The sequence below is a fragment of the Argopecten irradians genome, chromosome 15 (genome assembly GCF_041381155.1).
Source record: "Argopecten irradians isolate NY chromosome 15, Ai_NY, whole genome shotgun sequence".
Taxonomy (NCBI): Eukaryota; Metazoa; Mollusca; class Bivalvia; order Pectinida; family Pectinidae; genus Argopecten; species Argopecten irradians.
The window spans coordinates 8,853,325-8,871,204 of NC_091148.1; the positions used below are offsets into that span (position 1 = coordinate 8,853,325).

Below are 17,880 nucleotides of genomic sequence, written 5' to 3' on the forward strand. Positions count from 1 at the left end.
TCTTGTTATAATTTTTGCAACTACCATCAGCTATTTTGACATCTCTCTTGTTCAGATCGTTTTACGACATGGAACTAGGCTTATATATACCAAGTAAAGAGATCGTCAGTAGACATGAGAACTCGCTTACTTCGAACACCGGATAACTCGACAGTTTTATCTCGGTCCCTTCAGAGTTCGTATTAACGATTTCCACTGTATATAATTAATATGGATATAGCCTAAGCGCAACTCCAAACTCTGGAGCGGAATATATATTTTTAGCGAATAAGTTTTCATAAATGTTATGAGCAAACATACTCTTTCACATGAAATATGTGGAATCAATAAATCAGATGAAACCTGAGGCTCTCTCAGCTGTTCTTTTACACCATCATGATTTATCAGCCGTTTATTTTGCAGGAGTATTGGAATGGATGAAAGCTTATTCCAGCATTTAGATAACAATGGTGCTACATTTGACTTAAACCTACAGTACAGAATGAACAGGTGGGGCTATATATTTACAGGGGTATACCCTTAATACGGCAAGGCAATACAAAATGGCAGACTATGTATTGGGGCTAAATTTTCAATTTGCTTTGAAAATTTAAAATCTAGTTGAAGATGTAAATAATCACAGTAGTCATTATTTCAAATGGTTTGAAAGGACCTCTTTCAAAAACACTGGAAATATGCACACAAACTCATTTATTAAAACTAAATGTTAAATGTATCAGCAATAATGCCAGCCCTTAAAATACAAAAAGTCCCTAATGTAATGTAAATTGAGTGAAATATACAATGTTTTGCTGTTTTCAGTGCTATAATGTCGATCAGTAATACGTTGGTTTACGGTGGAGCCCTCCGATGTGGTAACGACATGGTGGCCACCAGTGAGCTTGTTATTCCTGACCCACTCGCCTTACAACAGGTAGTGTTTGTTATATATCTAAATTCAGGACTCGATTAATGAAGCCAAGCATCTATTTATAGGTTTGTTACAGAAATTTGAAAATCACAACCATATTATCATAGAAAAAAGGCAACTAAAATTTAAGCCTCCACAAATAAATTTTGCATTTGCATCACAGGGTTTTTAGGTGATCTGCTATCTAGCTGTGTTACTTTGATTTGCAGGTGATTGACAGGCATAACTGGCTCCAACAAGTGTTACTCGACAATCCAAACTACAAGGCTGCAGTATTCCTTAATACAAATCAGGTTAGAATACACACTTTAAAGACTTCATTAAAACTTCATTAATTCCATCCATAAGATTTTAGGCTCCTCTGTATCAAAGACTAGACCAGTCCATTATGAATATTACCCCAGGTGTTGTCCATAGGTTTCCCTCATCCATAAACCCATTCACCCTGAATACACATTTAGGCTTAATCAAGACTAGACCAGTCCATTATGGAAATTTAAGGGTGAATGAAGTAACAATTGGGCTTACAGTGCTACTTGATATTAGTTAAAGATGCTCCACCACCGACAGAGCATAAATGATATTCATCATTTGAACAATTAATTAAGTGTTTAATTGTGTATACATATGTCTAATTAACACAAATAATGATATAAAATAATTTATTTTGCCTTGGGGTCATGAGCAATCAGTACTTCATACCATATAGGATATAGTGCCACGGAATTTTTTGCCGAACTCCGGGATGCAATTAATTATTTTTTCATTATGAAGTTTCATAATTTAACTTGAAGTAAAATTAGAAGCTCAAACTTTTCAATGGCAGTATGGTGTAAAGAAAGTAACTTTTGTAACTGAAATAAAAATACTAAATCGTCTGCTGCTGTTTTTGATAATGAAAAAATACCAATTTTCAGCAGTGGAACATCTTTAATGAAGGACTAAAGGACTAAAAATTTTACAAAAAAAAAAAAAAAATTATAATCCCTGATCAAGCCGAGTTTATACATGTATAAACATCAAAATAAGAGCAATTAGCTCCATACTTTCTCTCTGTTATGAATTTGTAATAGCCTGTCTTTCATTTTTACAGACGGCAGCCCGAGAAGAAAGAGACAGAACTGGGTTTCTTACTAACACAGGGGAAGCTAAGATCATTACAATGCTGATAGAAGCTTTGGTAGCAGTAAGTAGAATATTAGTTATTTTCACGGAGATGATGTTTTCAGGATTTTGCAGGCTTTATTGCGAAATTTTGATCAGGGTAAATTGAAAATCAGTTACATTTTTTATACGTTTTAAGACAAATTGGAAAATTTTGATTCACTAAAATTTTATTTTCTAGTTTTATGTCCAAATCACGAAAAAAAAAATTCCCCACTATAATAACCAACTTTATAGTACATGTTTATGAAAGTGGTTCTTTTGCATAAAGGGAGGAGTATCAACGAATGATATTGGAATCATCGCACCTTATCGGAATCAGGTCAACGTTATCCGGGACACACTTCGCAATTCTAAAGATACTGCAGGTCAAGGTCACAGTATAGAGGTCAACACTGTGGACCAGTATCAAGGTCGTGACAAGGAAGTCATCCTTATTTCCTTTACACGTAGCTTCTCCTCGTCTACTGATAAAGAGTCCAAGGTTTGTCTATTTACTGATAAAGAATCCAAGGTTTGTCTATTTACTGATAAAGAGTCCAAGGTTTGTCTATTTACTGATAAAGAGTCCAAGGTTTGTTTTATTTACTGATAAAGAGTCCAAGGTTTGTCTATTTACTGATACAGAGTCCTGTATATTACTGATAAAGAGACCAAGTCATTACTGATAAGAGTTCCAAGGTTTGTCTGTTTACTGATAAAGAGTCCCAAGGTTTGTCTATTTACTGATTAAGAGTCCAAGGGGTTTGTCTATTTACTGATAAAGAGTCCAAGGTTTGTCTATTTACTTTACTGATCCAAGGTTTGTTTGTTTTACTGATAAGAGTCCAAGTTTTGTCTATTTACTGATAAAGAGTCCAAGGTTTGTCTGTTCTACTGATAAAGAGTCCAGGTTTGTACGGTTTACTGATAAAGAGTCAAGGTTTGTCTATTATTACGATAACAGATGTCCAATGGGGTTGGTTTATAGTATTCTATTTCTGATAGACTCCATCGGTTTGGTTTTTACTGACATGTCAGTAATTACGAAGTTTTGTTGGTAATTTAGAGGTTGGTATTTTGAAAAAAAAAATTTCTGTATCTATAATTTTGGTTTAAGAAAACGAAAACAATGTCTTGTCAATGTTCAAATTTCTTTCTTTCTTTTTTTACCCCTTTTTTCTGAGCAAAGGGAAATAACTCGTATAAATGTATAGTTGAATTATCTCCCTTAGACCTCCAGCTTTCTTTCATTTTACAGTCTCATACCAACTTTGTGATGAAATTGTTAGACATCCTAGTATTTGATCAGTTTAACTATTACGGATTTCTAAAGCATAACCTGTCTATAAATACTATCCAAGGAGCAAAGGGAAAAAAAGGTTGTATAGGCCAAGTAATTTGTATGTACACAACTCAAATTGTGTTGAAATCTGACATGATATATATGCCTATGATACTTTGCAATCATGATATTAAATTGTTTTTATATCTAGACAATAAACTACCATTCTGAAGTATCAATTTGAAACTTAAATTTGATCTTTTTTGCTCTCTTACAGACAGGACAGCTTTTAAAGGATATACGAAGGTTAAATGTAGCTGTAACTCGTGCCAAACACAAGCTCCTCTTGGTCGGTGACAGATCGTCATTACAGAGTTACCCGCCCCTGGTTACCATAATGGATGAATTGATGAAGAAGCAATGTATATCCTTTTTATACAAAGTAGCCATTGTAATAGATGTTTGTGACGGAATTTTGAGGGAACAAATTAAATTATATTTCATTTTTACCGTATATCCTTTTTAGTACAAAGTAGCCATTGTAATGGAAATATTGCTTTGGAAATGATTGGAATTTTAGTTCAGTCATTTTATCTATAGGAGTTAGTGATAAAAGTTTTTGAAAAGGCTTTATAGAAATGGAATTGTGATGTTGTAACCAGTCATTTACACAATCAGAGGGTTATAGTGATATATCCAACTCATCAGAGCAAAAGTTGTATACAGGGGAACCCTCAATATTCCGAACACTTAGTTCCCAGCCCAAACCTCCGGAATACTGGATTCTGTTTTTTTGTAAATTTTAAAACTGTTCCATGATAATTCTGTTCAGATTTTGAGCTTTCCAGACTATTGGCATTCAGATTATCGCCTGTCCTTTGTAGCCCTTATCTATCAAAGCAAAATCGTAACCGATCTTTTATCAGATTGCTCAAAACAGATAAGGAATAGTCGGGTACTGTAAACCATTAGCATGCAATTTACTTTCGCGAATTTTGCAATCCAAGTAAATTCACAAAAGTTTTTCCCCGCGAATTAATATCACACCATTTATATTAATAAGAATTATAATTCAATTGTTAATTACGTGAATTTTAATCTGTGCGAGCTTATTTTGAAATGGAAATTGCCAAATTTTTAATGGCCACGAAAGAAAGATGGTTTATACCTCTCGATCCTCTCTGACAGTTTAGAAATAACATTGTATAAATTCATATTCTGTCATTGCATATACAGAGTTATTGGCCCCTGGTGGGGAGGTATCGATTGTGACACGAGAACAAATTATATTGTTTTGTCTGAAAAATGTGATGTTATGGTCACAAAAACATGACCTAACAATCAATACCACCCACAAGTGCAGATAACCATTTAATATTCAAATGCAAGAAACAAATTGATACAATTTTCTAAACTTTTGTGTGGTGATTATGCTGATGTTATGAAAAAGTCTAAAGTTGAATTATCTTTTGTTTGAATTATTTTCCTTAACCCTTTATACATTGTGGACCTACCAGCAGATACTATCACCAGAGGTTAATGACTTTCTGCTGGATGTACAGAGAATTGAAATACTTCAGTAAGGAAGCGTGGAATTCCGAATCTATAGACTTGCTGAAAATGGTCTTCTGTTATAGTCCATATTTTAAGAAAATCGAATTTGGATCTATTGACTTTCAGATAAAAAATAATAAGAATCAATGGACTGACGGAAACAAATATGAATCTATTGGACTTAAGAAAAAGAATTATGAATCTATGGACTTGCAAAATGGAATTCTAATTCTATGAAGTTGATACAAAAAACGAATTTCTGAATCTGAAGTTGATGCGGAAAAAGAAATTCCAAATTTATGAATTTGTTGCCGAATATGGAATTCTGAATGTATGGACTTGAGCAAAAAATAGAATTATGAACATATTGAAGAACATGGAAAGATGAATTTAAGAACTTGTTGCAGAAATGGAATTCTGAATCTCTGGATAAGTTCAAAAGTGCTCTTTTGAGTCCATTGCTTCAGTACACGTAAACAGGAATGGTGCTTTAATCTGAAGGGTTTTTCCCAAAAGCGACACAGATTTACTTATATAATTTTTGTTAATGAAGAACTATTGGAGCTGAAAACAAGCCTGTAGAAGTTGCTTTCATGGTATTGCAATAAGTGAATTTTTTTAATGAAGAACTAGCGGAGCTGAAAAACAAGCCTGTAGAAGTTGCTTTCAGTAAGCAATTGATTTTTTTTAATGAAGAACTATGGAGCTGAAAAACAAGCCTGTAGAAGTTGCTTTCATGGTATTGCAATAAGTGAATAAGTCAGAAAATATTCCTTTTAAAGGTACGTTCTTTCATACTCAATACATGCAAATACAATGTATTTATATAGTATTGATCATGTGTATGAGTGTAAGCAATCAGGGCATATAATTCAGTTTTTTGTAAACATATATATGATACATAAATTATATACATTGGTTGCTGATGATACATAAATTATATACATTGGTTGCTGATATACATTGGTTGCTGATGTTTTGGGCATTATTGCTATTTAAAAATGAAATCTTGCTGAATGTATAGTACAATGTGTTTGTAGTGTGATTTTTCGACTATGTCAAGTAGCTTGCATTAAAATGTTTACTCTTTTTCAATGCTGACCTAAAATCTAGCACCATCGAGTCCTGTACTGGTACACATATTCTGTAACTTTGCAGCACCCTATGATTATTCTATTCTAAAAATGCACTACAATATGTGGCATCTCTTTGGCATCAGGTTTTCTGACGTGATGGAGTAGCTTGATTGTACTGGTTAGTAGAACTTCTCTTTATGCAAGAGCAGGCGTCATGAACACTCTTTACAAAACGTACTGATCTCCATGATTTAAGCAAATCAGACTAGTTACAGACATTCAGATTTTAAGTGATCTCAACTTTTGAAGGTCTTGGCCTTTTGTCTTTTATCATCTAAGATCGTTTGGAGGGAACACATATTGGAACGTGATCAGAGCCATGAAGCCAGTGTCCTATATCGATGACACAAGCTGCAAAGAGGCTGGGAAATAGCGTCTTCCACATGATAACTATCTCTGGATTTGATGAAGTTCTTACTTTTCTCTGTGGAAGCAAGATACTCGGCGAGGGATTTGCTGATGCGAACGTGGCAGAATCTATGAACGAATCTGATGGACCATACATCGAATAGTGATTATTTCCTCTCACCACTGGTACGACGTTGGATAATTTATATAGTCGGAAAAACTTTTCTGTCACATGATCCCGACACAGGGAATTTTCAAATGCTTAATAATAACTGTACTCCTCATCGAGCTGATCCAAGCACTGCCTTTCTTGTCAACGTTTACAGTTGTATGAACCGCAGTTTCCATACACGTCGATGCTCATATGCCTCTTTAACAGTACGAGAAAATGTTCCCACTTGCTCTGTGTACGACAATTGCTGACAAACCACGCTGTTTTGATGTTAGTTGTTGCCTTAGATTTGGTTTGCTTTCGAGGACGGGTATTCTTGTTTGTGAAGATTCCGTACGGATAAAAGATATCTGAATCTCTTATGTACGACATTGTCCAGTTTACCACGCTATGCCAGTTGTAGAACGTCATTCTCTGAAAAAAGGATGGTTCCATGTTAAGAAATACCCATTCTAACCTATGGGTTTTTGAGGCGGTTTTTCTAACCACATGAAAGGAGTATGAAACACAACTGCATCGCAGTCCAATGGGATATAACTACCATCAGTTATCGTACACTTATCTTCACACTGATGTTTAAATACTTCCAGGCGGATCCAAATTGGCCTGTTTTCCCAGAAAATGAATGTTCTTTGGTTCTTAAACTTCAGGAACATCGTTGATGAGATCTTTTGGCGTTGTTCTTGACTATAAATGTATGCAGCCTAAAGCATTGCAAGCGTGTACTGTTTCAAGAGGAACAAACGCCATTGCCGCCTGAAAGAGACAAAGAGAGAGAATTAATTTATCAAACATCTGAATTGAAGGGAAGAGAAATAGTTGCTCGGGTCTGCAAAAATGTGTTTAGGTTTTGTATTTGCCATTGAATAAGATTACCGGTAGTCTTCTTTTATTGAAATTAAATTACTATAAACCATTTATTTTGCATGCATGGGAGCAGTGTGTTGTTTTGATTGAAGTGGAAAATATTTGACTTTTACTTCATATATCACCAACTTCAAACTTGGATGGGATTATGTCTATATGGCAGTGTGCTTAATACCAACGATTTAGTATAAAATGGATTAAAAAAAATGTGAAATATGAAATTTTATAGTAGGTTTGTGAGGGGCTGTTTTCAAAGCTTCGAGTTGAGTGATTTTTACAAATATCTGGAGGTAAACTGTTCCAATCCTTATATAGTTCGTGGCAAGAATGATTGTTCTTAGGTCTATTTCATCCTTTATTATATAACGAGTGTTGTGAAACTAAAATAATGAACTACAATTAACAGCCAGGATACCATCTAATGTAAAATATCGATCCTAAAATACAAATCGCAGAATCTGTTATCAAGGATCTAATATGAATAATTATTATCTAATCAGCCTTTCTAACTACTATGACGGCACATCCCATTGCACAATCATATCTGTCTATTTATTGAAATGTCAAAACTCAATGTTAAAACAAACATTTAAACCACGTTATGCCTTTGATACTGTAGACAATTATGAGCATGGTTTTCATTACGAATCTCAAGCTACGCAAATTACGATGTCAGCTGTGAGACGTAAGAGTCTATAACCCTTATCTGAAAACTGACACTTCAGTCTTGGTTTTGACAAAAACCAGTTTATGCCAAACAAGGAAGATACAGTCATCTGTCTATTATTTACGTCAGTAATGTTCCTTACTGGAGCGTTGGCTCGGTGCAGTTACACTGCCATTGAAAATAATTGTCAATAAAATACATGTGAATACACATTGGTATTTGATTACATAGCTCTGTCTCGGTGCAGTATGTCAATTTTATTGTACTCGTACGCTGCCCATTCGAATAAATGGATATGCTGGATATGTCTTAACGGTTTATAAGTAAGCCTTTTTTACACTACTGCTAAAATGGTCCACTTCATTTCCGAACCCAAAAATTAAAACTTCATATTTTAAAACTTTCAATGCACCGCATCGATAGTTATTAAGGTGAAGTTTTCGCTCTAGATTTTCCGTAACTACTTGTGTCCAATCTCTGTTAATAATTTACGACAATAAATACATGTTTAAAAGTTAAATTATGGCGTAGCGATAGTCAACTTTTTCGCGCCTAATTATGATGGCCGAGAAAATAAGGCGACCCGTATAATGGGAAAATGGCATTTAACTCTTATTTTCTTTACCATGTTTAGATCAGGTAGCCATTGATTAGTAACTAGTATTATATGGTATTGGTATATGCGGTCTGAACAGTAAACGGCTTCTCTATTGAAGACAAAACGCTCCCATATCTTTAATTTTATTGTAAAACGAGATCGATAATTTTGTGAGTCTCAATAAGGTTATTAGCTTCTTACTGTTACTGCACTTCTCGGGACTTTCTAAACAATTTAGACAGAAAAAATGAAATGTTAATGTTATAACGCGGGTCTATTGATGTTTCCTGCCAGTGTCCTAATTACCACACAGTAGCTGAATTCACTTTTCACTGCTCCACGCGCTAGTTCATGTACAGCGCTAAATTGTGTAAAAGGGTATTTCTAGTGATTAATCACCCCAATTATACTAAAGTTATAGCACCGCGATTAGGATAAAGGAAGTGGGACGACTGGTTCGCCCGTTGTCAGGTTGGGGTGTGTTGTTTGGTGTCTTCGACGGTACGCTTCAATGCTAGAACACTATTGGATAAGGGCAAGTATGTTCCCACTATTACAAGATGACATAACATGGAATACTAACCGACATTCTCCCTAAAACACGCACCGCATTTCATCACGCTTTACACCGCATGCATGGGAGAGGTCGTTCTTACATGATCCTGCGCTGTTAATAGGACGTTAATTAATAAAACAAATAAAGAAATCATAATGTTACTGTTTTTCGTTTTTGCGCTAGATTTTGACTGCGCTTGATTAAATTATGTACGTTTATAGTGGCAAAATAGATAATTGTTTTACAATCTTTTGTGTAGTGTTGTGACTTGATATCGGACCATAATATATTGATGTTTTAATATCATAAAAGTTTATTGATAAAAAAAGAAATTCTGTTTATGAAACTTTATAGGCTCTTTTTACCATTTCTCATCTTGCATTTTTACATTTTCACCAGGACATAATTTAAGGGCCCATTCGGTTTAGGTTTGTAGCTTTTATCGTCAAAATGTTAACCAAGCTGCTGTCTGATTAAAATACAGAGCCAGTACGTTTGCTAAGAGGATATGATAGCATCCCATTCCTGGCATTCACGTTCTGGAGACCTTTGCAAAATGGCCAATCAAATTGCTGCCACCAGAATCTTGACTGGGGACGAAATAGTTAAAAAAAAAGCTGTCAGAATTATTTTCGTGCACGTAGCCATCTCGACCAAAGACCACAACAAATCTTTAAAGTATATGTATATTTGGGAAGAAATAGCGTTTTCAATTGATGTACATAGTTGCAAGGTGTAGAAATTGCATTTGTGTACAGGTGGTATAAAGATCAACGAAACATGAACCCCATTTTATAGGGAATGTTGTCAGATCCTCTATTGAACGGTCGTGGGTATAAGGATTTGTTATTTTATCTCGGATTAACCAACGCTGGCGGGTACTTGCTCATGTCGACTGTAAACCATTTTCTTATTTAGTGTTACTTAACTATTTAACTAATTTTGAATAAAGTTTCAAAACCTTCTCGAAACATAACTACCTCAAATATATTAAAAGGAATGTTAATTCATTTTTTTGTTCGAAAAATTACTCCGCAATTTTGTTTCGAAACGACACCGGAAATCGCGAAATTAAAGAAATTTTTTAAACATAATTTTACTATTGTGGACAGGGTCAAGAATGGCTTTCATTTGAGTAGGCATCTATATTGGAAAGGATTAAAATGAGCAAATTTGATCCGATTATTGTTCATAATGTAAGGACGCTTTTTGAATCTAGGGAGAAGTGTTTATTTCATGCATCAAATTAAATAATTTTCTAGCTGCATATCTCTACTTGATATTTGATTTGCATTAATACATAGTTATCGACAGTTTGTGATTTAAAATTAGGATTTACAATAAAAATCAAAACACTGATGTGTACAATTGTATGGGTGTCATTTTATATAAAATATAGATACATGTAAATATTCTTTTTCGTGTCTCCTTTGTGTTATACATGCCTGGTGTATCGAAATTTTGACTTTGCACTTAGAAAACAGCATTTTTTTGTGTACCGCTGTGGACGTCACAGGTTTGTATTACACAAATTTTTTTTTCATTATTATGAGGCTGTTTATACATGGTTAGACCATACAATACAAGCCTCGGATGACTATGAGTTGTTACTGTATATAAGTTACCCTAGTATTACGCTACGTATGTCTGAAAGTGAACATGTATTGTAGTACCATGCCAGTATTACACTCACGTAGGTATGAGAGAAAATGGTGTTGTAGTATACCTCATTGTTAGTATGACTTCTATTCCTCTTTCAACCATTTCAATCAAGGTAAAGTTTACTATGTGATATGAGATAAATCTACCTTTTAATTCATAGATTGTACGTCATCAAAGTTTACTGGGGTTTAACGGGAGGCCCACTACCTTTCCGAAACGGGCTTTTAATTTTAAAAATGGGATGTAAAAACAATAATTTTGTTATTTTTTGTGAGTCTCAAAAGTTATTAACCTTACCGTGTTAATACTTACATTTTTCACAATCACATTCTGTACAATTTAAGTTATAAATAAATATAAATGTTAATTTTCATAACGCGGGTCGTCTTAGTTTTTCCGAGCTGTCGGGGTCCTAAATACCGCGAGGGGTAGTTGACCTATCGCTGTGCCAGACTGCAAAAAACAGCGAAAATTACTCCACTGTTTTTCATATATTACCGCAGGAATCTTGCATTTGTTTGGTGTTGTAACCTCTCTTTAAGTGGTCATCGGCATGTATTTTCTGATGTTTTTAAGAATACATTTATATTTTGCTCCGGTAAAAGGTGGTGGGCCTTTAAACAAAATTTTATTCTAGTATTCTAGTAATATTTTCAGTTAAAGTCATGAAAATTAATCTATGAGTATTTAATGATAATATGAGGTCGACACAATGGAATTAACCTAACCAAAAATTGATGGAAATGCCTGGAATGTTTGTGTTAATGAGGGTGGTAAACTTTAGCAAATCTATATATTTTTATACTGGATATTGAATCATCTACATAAAGAATTTAAGTTTATTAGATACATTTATAACAAATTCACGTATGGATAATTAACTGGCTGACAGGGTTTTTGTTATTTCGAAAAGTACTTTAAATTGGCAGTACCAAATCCATAATTAGTAAAATTTGTAATATATACGGCGATATATTTGAATATAAATAACAATGTATTCTACTCCTCGGTCACTCACTATTAAATTGTAAAACTTCGCAGACTTTTGTAGACACCTCTCTTTGATTTATACCTATCCGTCCATACCAAATATGTATGATCCTTATATTAATAAATTCGCACTGGTAAGTCGAGTAAGAGGAGGGGACTTTCATGATATAAACTATATGGTCAAATGCCCTTGCATTGTTTAGATTATGTTTTTACTTCCTTGATGGAACATTAAGGCGCTTTCAGATGCAAAGATTTAATCCATCCACTTTTTATGATTTCTAGGGGTGAGTGCGCCACATTAAACGATCTGAACAGAGATCCAACCATATTTAAATTGAAATTCCGTGCTTTACGATGGATTAATGTATATTAAAACAGCTGATATAGTTATCTATTGAGCTCTATAAACTAATTATAAATTCTCGATTCTCAATATAACATAAGATTGCAATATGAAGAGAGGAGCGGGGTTCTTCGATAGCTGAATTGTATGGATAGTAGTTTACAACTGTCTATCCTGAATTTGTGGTAATTATTGATCTTAATTAAATTGTAGGTAACAGCTGTGTGCAAATTACAACAATATACACCAATGTATACAAGCTCTTGCCTGGTACAAAATAATTAAGTATAATGTAACTCCATCAGTTCTAACTTTTAGTATGATTCTAGATTATACCCGTGCCCACTTAAATGTAGATTTAAATATAGCATTATAGAGTCTTACTATTGTGTTATAATGAAGAATCGTTCCCTTGGTTTTTACGAGCACTAAAATGCAGATATTTAAAAATAGTTCTGATCTTACTTAGCTTATGTGTTCATAAACCTTTGCCGTAGGTTCGCATATAAAAATCTAGATTTTAAAAAGATTGGGTCCTTTTCTATATATATGTAGAGATGATAATAAACATCTTCCTTGAAACTGTAAATAATAATTAATAAATTAATAACTAAATTAAGTTTAGAATATGTTACAGATAACACCTGAGACCTCCCCAGACCCTTTGATATACTCGACCAGTTTATTTCCGAGTGATTGTACTAAGAAAAATCCTACTCATTTTACCCCTTCTTACTATATATTTAAAAAATGACTTTCTTTGACGTGAACTTGTACTAAACTGGCCCAAGTATCTACTCTGTAAATCCACACACTCGCCCACAGGCATGTGGACATTATTTAACATGGTATTATAGATTATGAATGTGCATCTTCATATCCTTACCAAATATAGATATCGTAGTTGGTTGGAAGATTGGAGTACCGAGAAATTACCCGAAAGGTTTATCTTATCTCGACGTCGTTTACCGGAGCGCTTAAGTTATTTGAAAGAAATAAGGTTTGGCACATTCTCGGTGACAACGAGCGATACAAAAAATTCCTAGGACTTTGAATATCAACTTCGATGTGTACATATCCATTGGTTATGCGAGGATGGAAGAAACATATTGGACTATTGTAAACTTCAGTGCATTGTCACAGATAGAGCGCATAATCAATTAGCAAAAGAAATTATAATACAAAAAATGTTATTCATACTTTTTTTTTTTTAATTTATATTTAATTTCAGTAACAGAAATTGAGGCTTCAATATTAAGGAGGAGAAGATTAAAGGGAAGTGGGCGCTGTATTGGTGTCGAAATATCTTGTTATTTAAGACTAGTCTAACCTAATATCCTGGTATTATAATATACTATCATATATAATATTTTTAGTCACGCATGTCTGTTAGCAGCTTTGTTTTATTTTAATGGTTTTTGTGTGTTAGTATTAGATGTTTCATTCTGTAGGCTTGGGCAAATGTGTGTTAATCACATTTCGATTCAACAATCAGTCATGAGTCCTGTACACACACATACACAAACTGACGGTACCCATATGTGTAACGTAGTTGCCAATAGAACGTTGTCTGTCTTATTACACTTTAGACTCGCACGGTTGTCTTGTTGCATATTAGCATAACAAGTGATTAATAACTACTACAAGCAATTTGAATCAGTCAGAAAATTTGGTGTATGACTTTGAAACCGGACACCGTTAGATTAGAATTTCGAAGGTTTCTTCTACTCAGTAACCAGTTGATCATTGAATGACATGTGATTCAACCATTCCATTGGATTGCTGTCAGAAATTGCTGGAGGAATTATGAAAAGTGTGGCAGATGCAGGATGCAGTTCTAATTTGTGGTCGTATACAATTAGGAAGTACTCTATCGACTAGTTATACACTTTTTGTCGGGTAACGCATGTTTGTGTTTTGTTTTGTTTTGAGGTTCACAATTTCCCCAAAGTCGATGGACTGATTACCATACTAGAGGGAAACCCAACCAAACATAACTTATCAATTAATGCTTTCTCTTGATGGAACATGATGTTGGCTCATTACGGTACAGTGTTGATTCAGAGGAATTAAGAAAATTTAAAAGGATCAGAGTCCAGATTTCAGATTATATTTATTCAATCTGGGCAAACTTTGGGACTGTGCCACAAAACGAGGTCAAATTTAATACAATACATACATCAGGGCAGTACATGCGTACACTGATAGCTACAGTAATCAACTTGGATAAGCTTACATATATACTTTGCTATGATAAGAGTTTACGTAAATTGGAGTGTTTAATGAATATAAGTCACCGTCTCTTCTTTGTGATTGTAATTTAAGCATCCATATCTATATTTATGTAGTTATAATGGTATATGGCATATAATGTAAGATATGTGACTTTAAGCGTACCATACATGTAACCACTAATTAATTCCACTCTACTAATCATACTTTCACTTATTAAAACTTGAACCTTTAACACTTTATACAATACAAATAGATTGAACATAACATGTATACGTTATACACTTGGATATCAGAATGTTATATCAATATAACATATCAATTCAGCTAATATCACAGCGAACATTAGACTCGTAACATTCAATAAAACACATGTGTCATCTAAAAATCCACCGTACTTTTTGGAATCACATTTGAAATAAAAACTTTCACTTTGTTTAAGAAAATAACTCTCTTTTGTGAGATTGGACCCGATTACAAAATTTCAAACAACTTTTTTTTATTTAAACTTGGATTTTAAGGTGTATTGTGGAATATATTTGTGCCTAATATTAGCTACATTTGTATAACTATTTTGAAATAAGAAGATATATTTATCTCGAATAACGTTATTACATAGTAAACAAATGTGATTATTACATGGTATTCCAGCCCATCTACCAGTTTCAATAAAAAAAGTTTAAACTTGAACCATATTTAGTAAAACTTGATTTCAAGGAAAGTGTTACTATTGGTAAATTCATAATGTCGAATTTAAACTTTTTTTATAGGTAGAGAAGAATTGTCCGGGAGACGATGTCTTAAGAGTAGAAAACCAATTTTGAATATATTGTAAAGATAAACGTCGTTTAAGCAAGTTTTCAAACAAAACTTTTTTCATCGTAAATGTATTTTGGACTGGCCATATTGTTAAACCATGTGTCATTAAGGGATGATTTTATGTGCCCAAGCCACTTAAATTATTTATTATCGTTTTCTTGCATTCTTAGCATATGGCGATAAAATACACTAGAAAGTTTATCTCCGCTCTCTTCACATTACACTTGGCCAAACATTAACATCCGACTTTGATTTTCAATTTCTAAAGGAAATATTATATTATAGTTGTACTATAAACTATAAAATTAGAATGTACAGATTTTGAATCATGAAGATTTTTTTAGAAAATTTACAAATGGAGTATTCTCTCAATGATTACTTACCTTTTTTAGAAATCCCTCAGAGTTCAACAGACATAACAACAAAATCTAAGAGATCACACATGAGTATAAATAATTCTCATTTGTTAAATCTAATGATAATGGGATAATTTCCTTATGCATTAGATAATATAATGCATACAGGGCATTTCTTTTTTGACAGGGGGGGGGGGGGACAAATGAGATCGTTTTCATTTGAACCATATACCCAAATTATATAAGATTATCCGACGCTGACCTGTAATCTTATGGTCATATTATGATGTCCTAACCCCTCGGTATCTTCTGTAAACAAAAAAGAAATTATGCTTTATACTTACCATGGCCACCAGAGGCCTAAATTAACACTCCTCCTTTTGAGTTACTATTTAGTCATTTAACATCTCATTCTGTCTGGGCATCAATGCCCGAAGTATCGTAACAACGGAGTGCGACGGGGGGGTTGAAAACTTTGTGTCCAATATACGTATATCATGATATTATTCTAAACAACCCTTTTCTTTTGTAGGCTTAACTTCTCCAATCCCATTAGTTCGAACCTCATTGATTTTGATGGGGGTGGTGGCGGGGCGGGGGGAGGTATGTTATTGATCTCGGGGGCATAATTTTGTTCCGATATAATTGAATTTGTTTTCGTCATCAATTGTTGATACTGATTAGAGGAACTGAGAACATCCCAATAGGGTCACGTCCAGGTTGAACCTTTTTTTGAAATGCCAATCATATTGCACCTAACCCAAATCTTGACTTGAGACGAATAGTTTGAAAAAGCGGTCCAAAATATTTTCGTGTATGAAGTTAATCTTGGGTCCCAGAGTGGCACAACAAAGCTAATTAGCAATATGTTCACAGTGTATATATGTGAATTTTTTTATTTTTTTTTGGGGGGGTGGGGGTAGGGGGCGGACTGACGCACTTATGTGATACTTGTCAGATCCTCTAATTTAACGGAGTGTTAGTAAGATCCTGTGTATTTTTATCAGATTGATACTGAATATACACAACTAATTGTAATATAAAATCAGTAAATAGAAAGCAAATTGGCAGTAATATATATTGGATATGGGGAGGAGAGTAAATCTTGGATTTTTTTATCAAGCCTCAACAACATAACATTCCTTTTATTAGAGGCATCTCCAATATATTAATAAACATGTTATTATAGATAAATATTCAGAAGTGGTAAGGGGGGGGGGGTAATTTGTCCCTTAGGGGGGGGGAGGGGGGGGCGGGTCAACCTTCAACTATCTTCATATTGTGTAGGCTATAGAACCTGATCAGTAAGACAATACACCATAAATGACAAGTAAATATTCAAGACGATAATATTTCTATCCATCAGTGTAATTAGATTTCATAACTGATACTTTTCATAAAAAAATAATATCGTAGATATCACCAAAAACCGTTTTGAAATCAGAACAATTTTTAAAAACGATCCAGCCAAAATAAAACAAGGGTCCCAGGGGTGGTAATAACGTCAGTAAATCGTGAGTAACCCCTGAGTATAGAGATAAAGAAAAGTACTTTCCTATACTTTTGGAGCAAATCTGGTGTTTCCTGTGTTTCCCCCAATGTCTAACCCTATTGAAATATGTCTTTTTCTTTACTAAATCGATCTATATAGGCTTCATCGCGTCAAGCAATAATACCAATCTACGAAAAACATAGTCGGCCGTAGTTCCTACAATTTAAAATAAACGAAGTCTTTTTTATCGCACCAACATCGCAGTGTTACGTCGTATTTGAATATTCATTATAGGGGTTCTTTTTAATTTCTTTAAGACGACACGATTGGGAAGAGGTGGTGGAATGGGAGGGTGCGTGAGGGGGGGTGTGGGGGTGGTGGTCTGTGTGATGATTTAGTACGAGTGCGGGAATTTTGTGGGAGGTAGAAAGGTATTGGTTGTAGTTTATCGCTCAACATAGAAACAATAGTCTCTTGAGCTTCGCGAGGTAATTATATGTATTATCCATGAAAGCAGAACACATCTGCTTACGGAGTTAAACTAATTCCCTTATACCATGTAGTAAAGAAACATACAACTTATTGGATAACGATCGACCTACGTTAGGTGTCAAAAAACGTTTTAGAAAATGTAAATCTGAAGTGTAAAGTCAACTTGAAGGTCAAAAACCTTTCCCACAGAACAGCGACGCCAATGTGTTCCCCTCACCAAACGACGTGGTTTGCAAGACCCCCTAACCAAACCAC

At 34.2% G+C, this 17,880-nt stretch overlaps 1 protein-coding gene across 1 annotated transcript; it reads left to right on the plus strand.

Annotated features, from left to right (window-relative positions):
- The first annotated feature begins 390 nt into the window (after nt 1–390).
- LOC138309503 (DNA replication ATP-dependent helicase/nuclease DNA2-like) lies at nt 391–5,555 on the plus strand. The gene is made up of 7 exons (XM_069250717.1): nt 391–489; nt 802–913; nt 1,120–1,203; nt 2,004–2,096; nt 2,346–2,558; nt 3,616–3,762; nt 4,840–5,555. The coding sequence occupies exons 1-7, from the start codon at nt 413–415 to the stop codon at nt 4,876–4,878; spliced, it is 765 nt and encodes a 254-aa protein (XP_069106818.1). The 5' UTR covers nt 391–412; the 3' UTR covers nt 4,879–5,555.
- Nucleotides 5,556–17,880: the final 12,325 nt, after the last annotated feature.

Bases quoted from the DNA above. Each gene is read 5' to 3' on its own strand.
- LOC138309503 (XM_069250717.1), top strand. From the start codon at position 413: ATGGATGAAAGCTTATTCCAGCATTTAGATAACAATGGTGCTACATTT. The intron at 1,204-2,003 runs GTTAGAATACAC...TCATTTTTACAG, and splicing joins TATTCCTTAATACAAATCAG to ACGGCAGCCCGAGAAGAAAG. The intron at 3,763-4,839 runs ATATCCTTTTTA...AACCCTTTATAC, and splicing joins AATTGATGAAGAAGCAATGT to ATTGTGGACCTACCAGCAGA.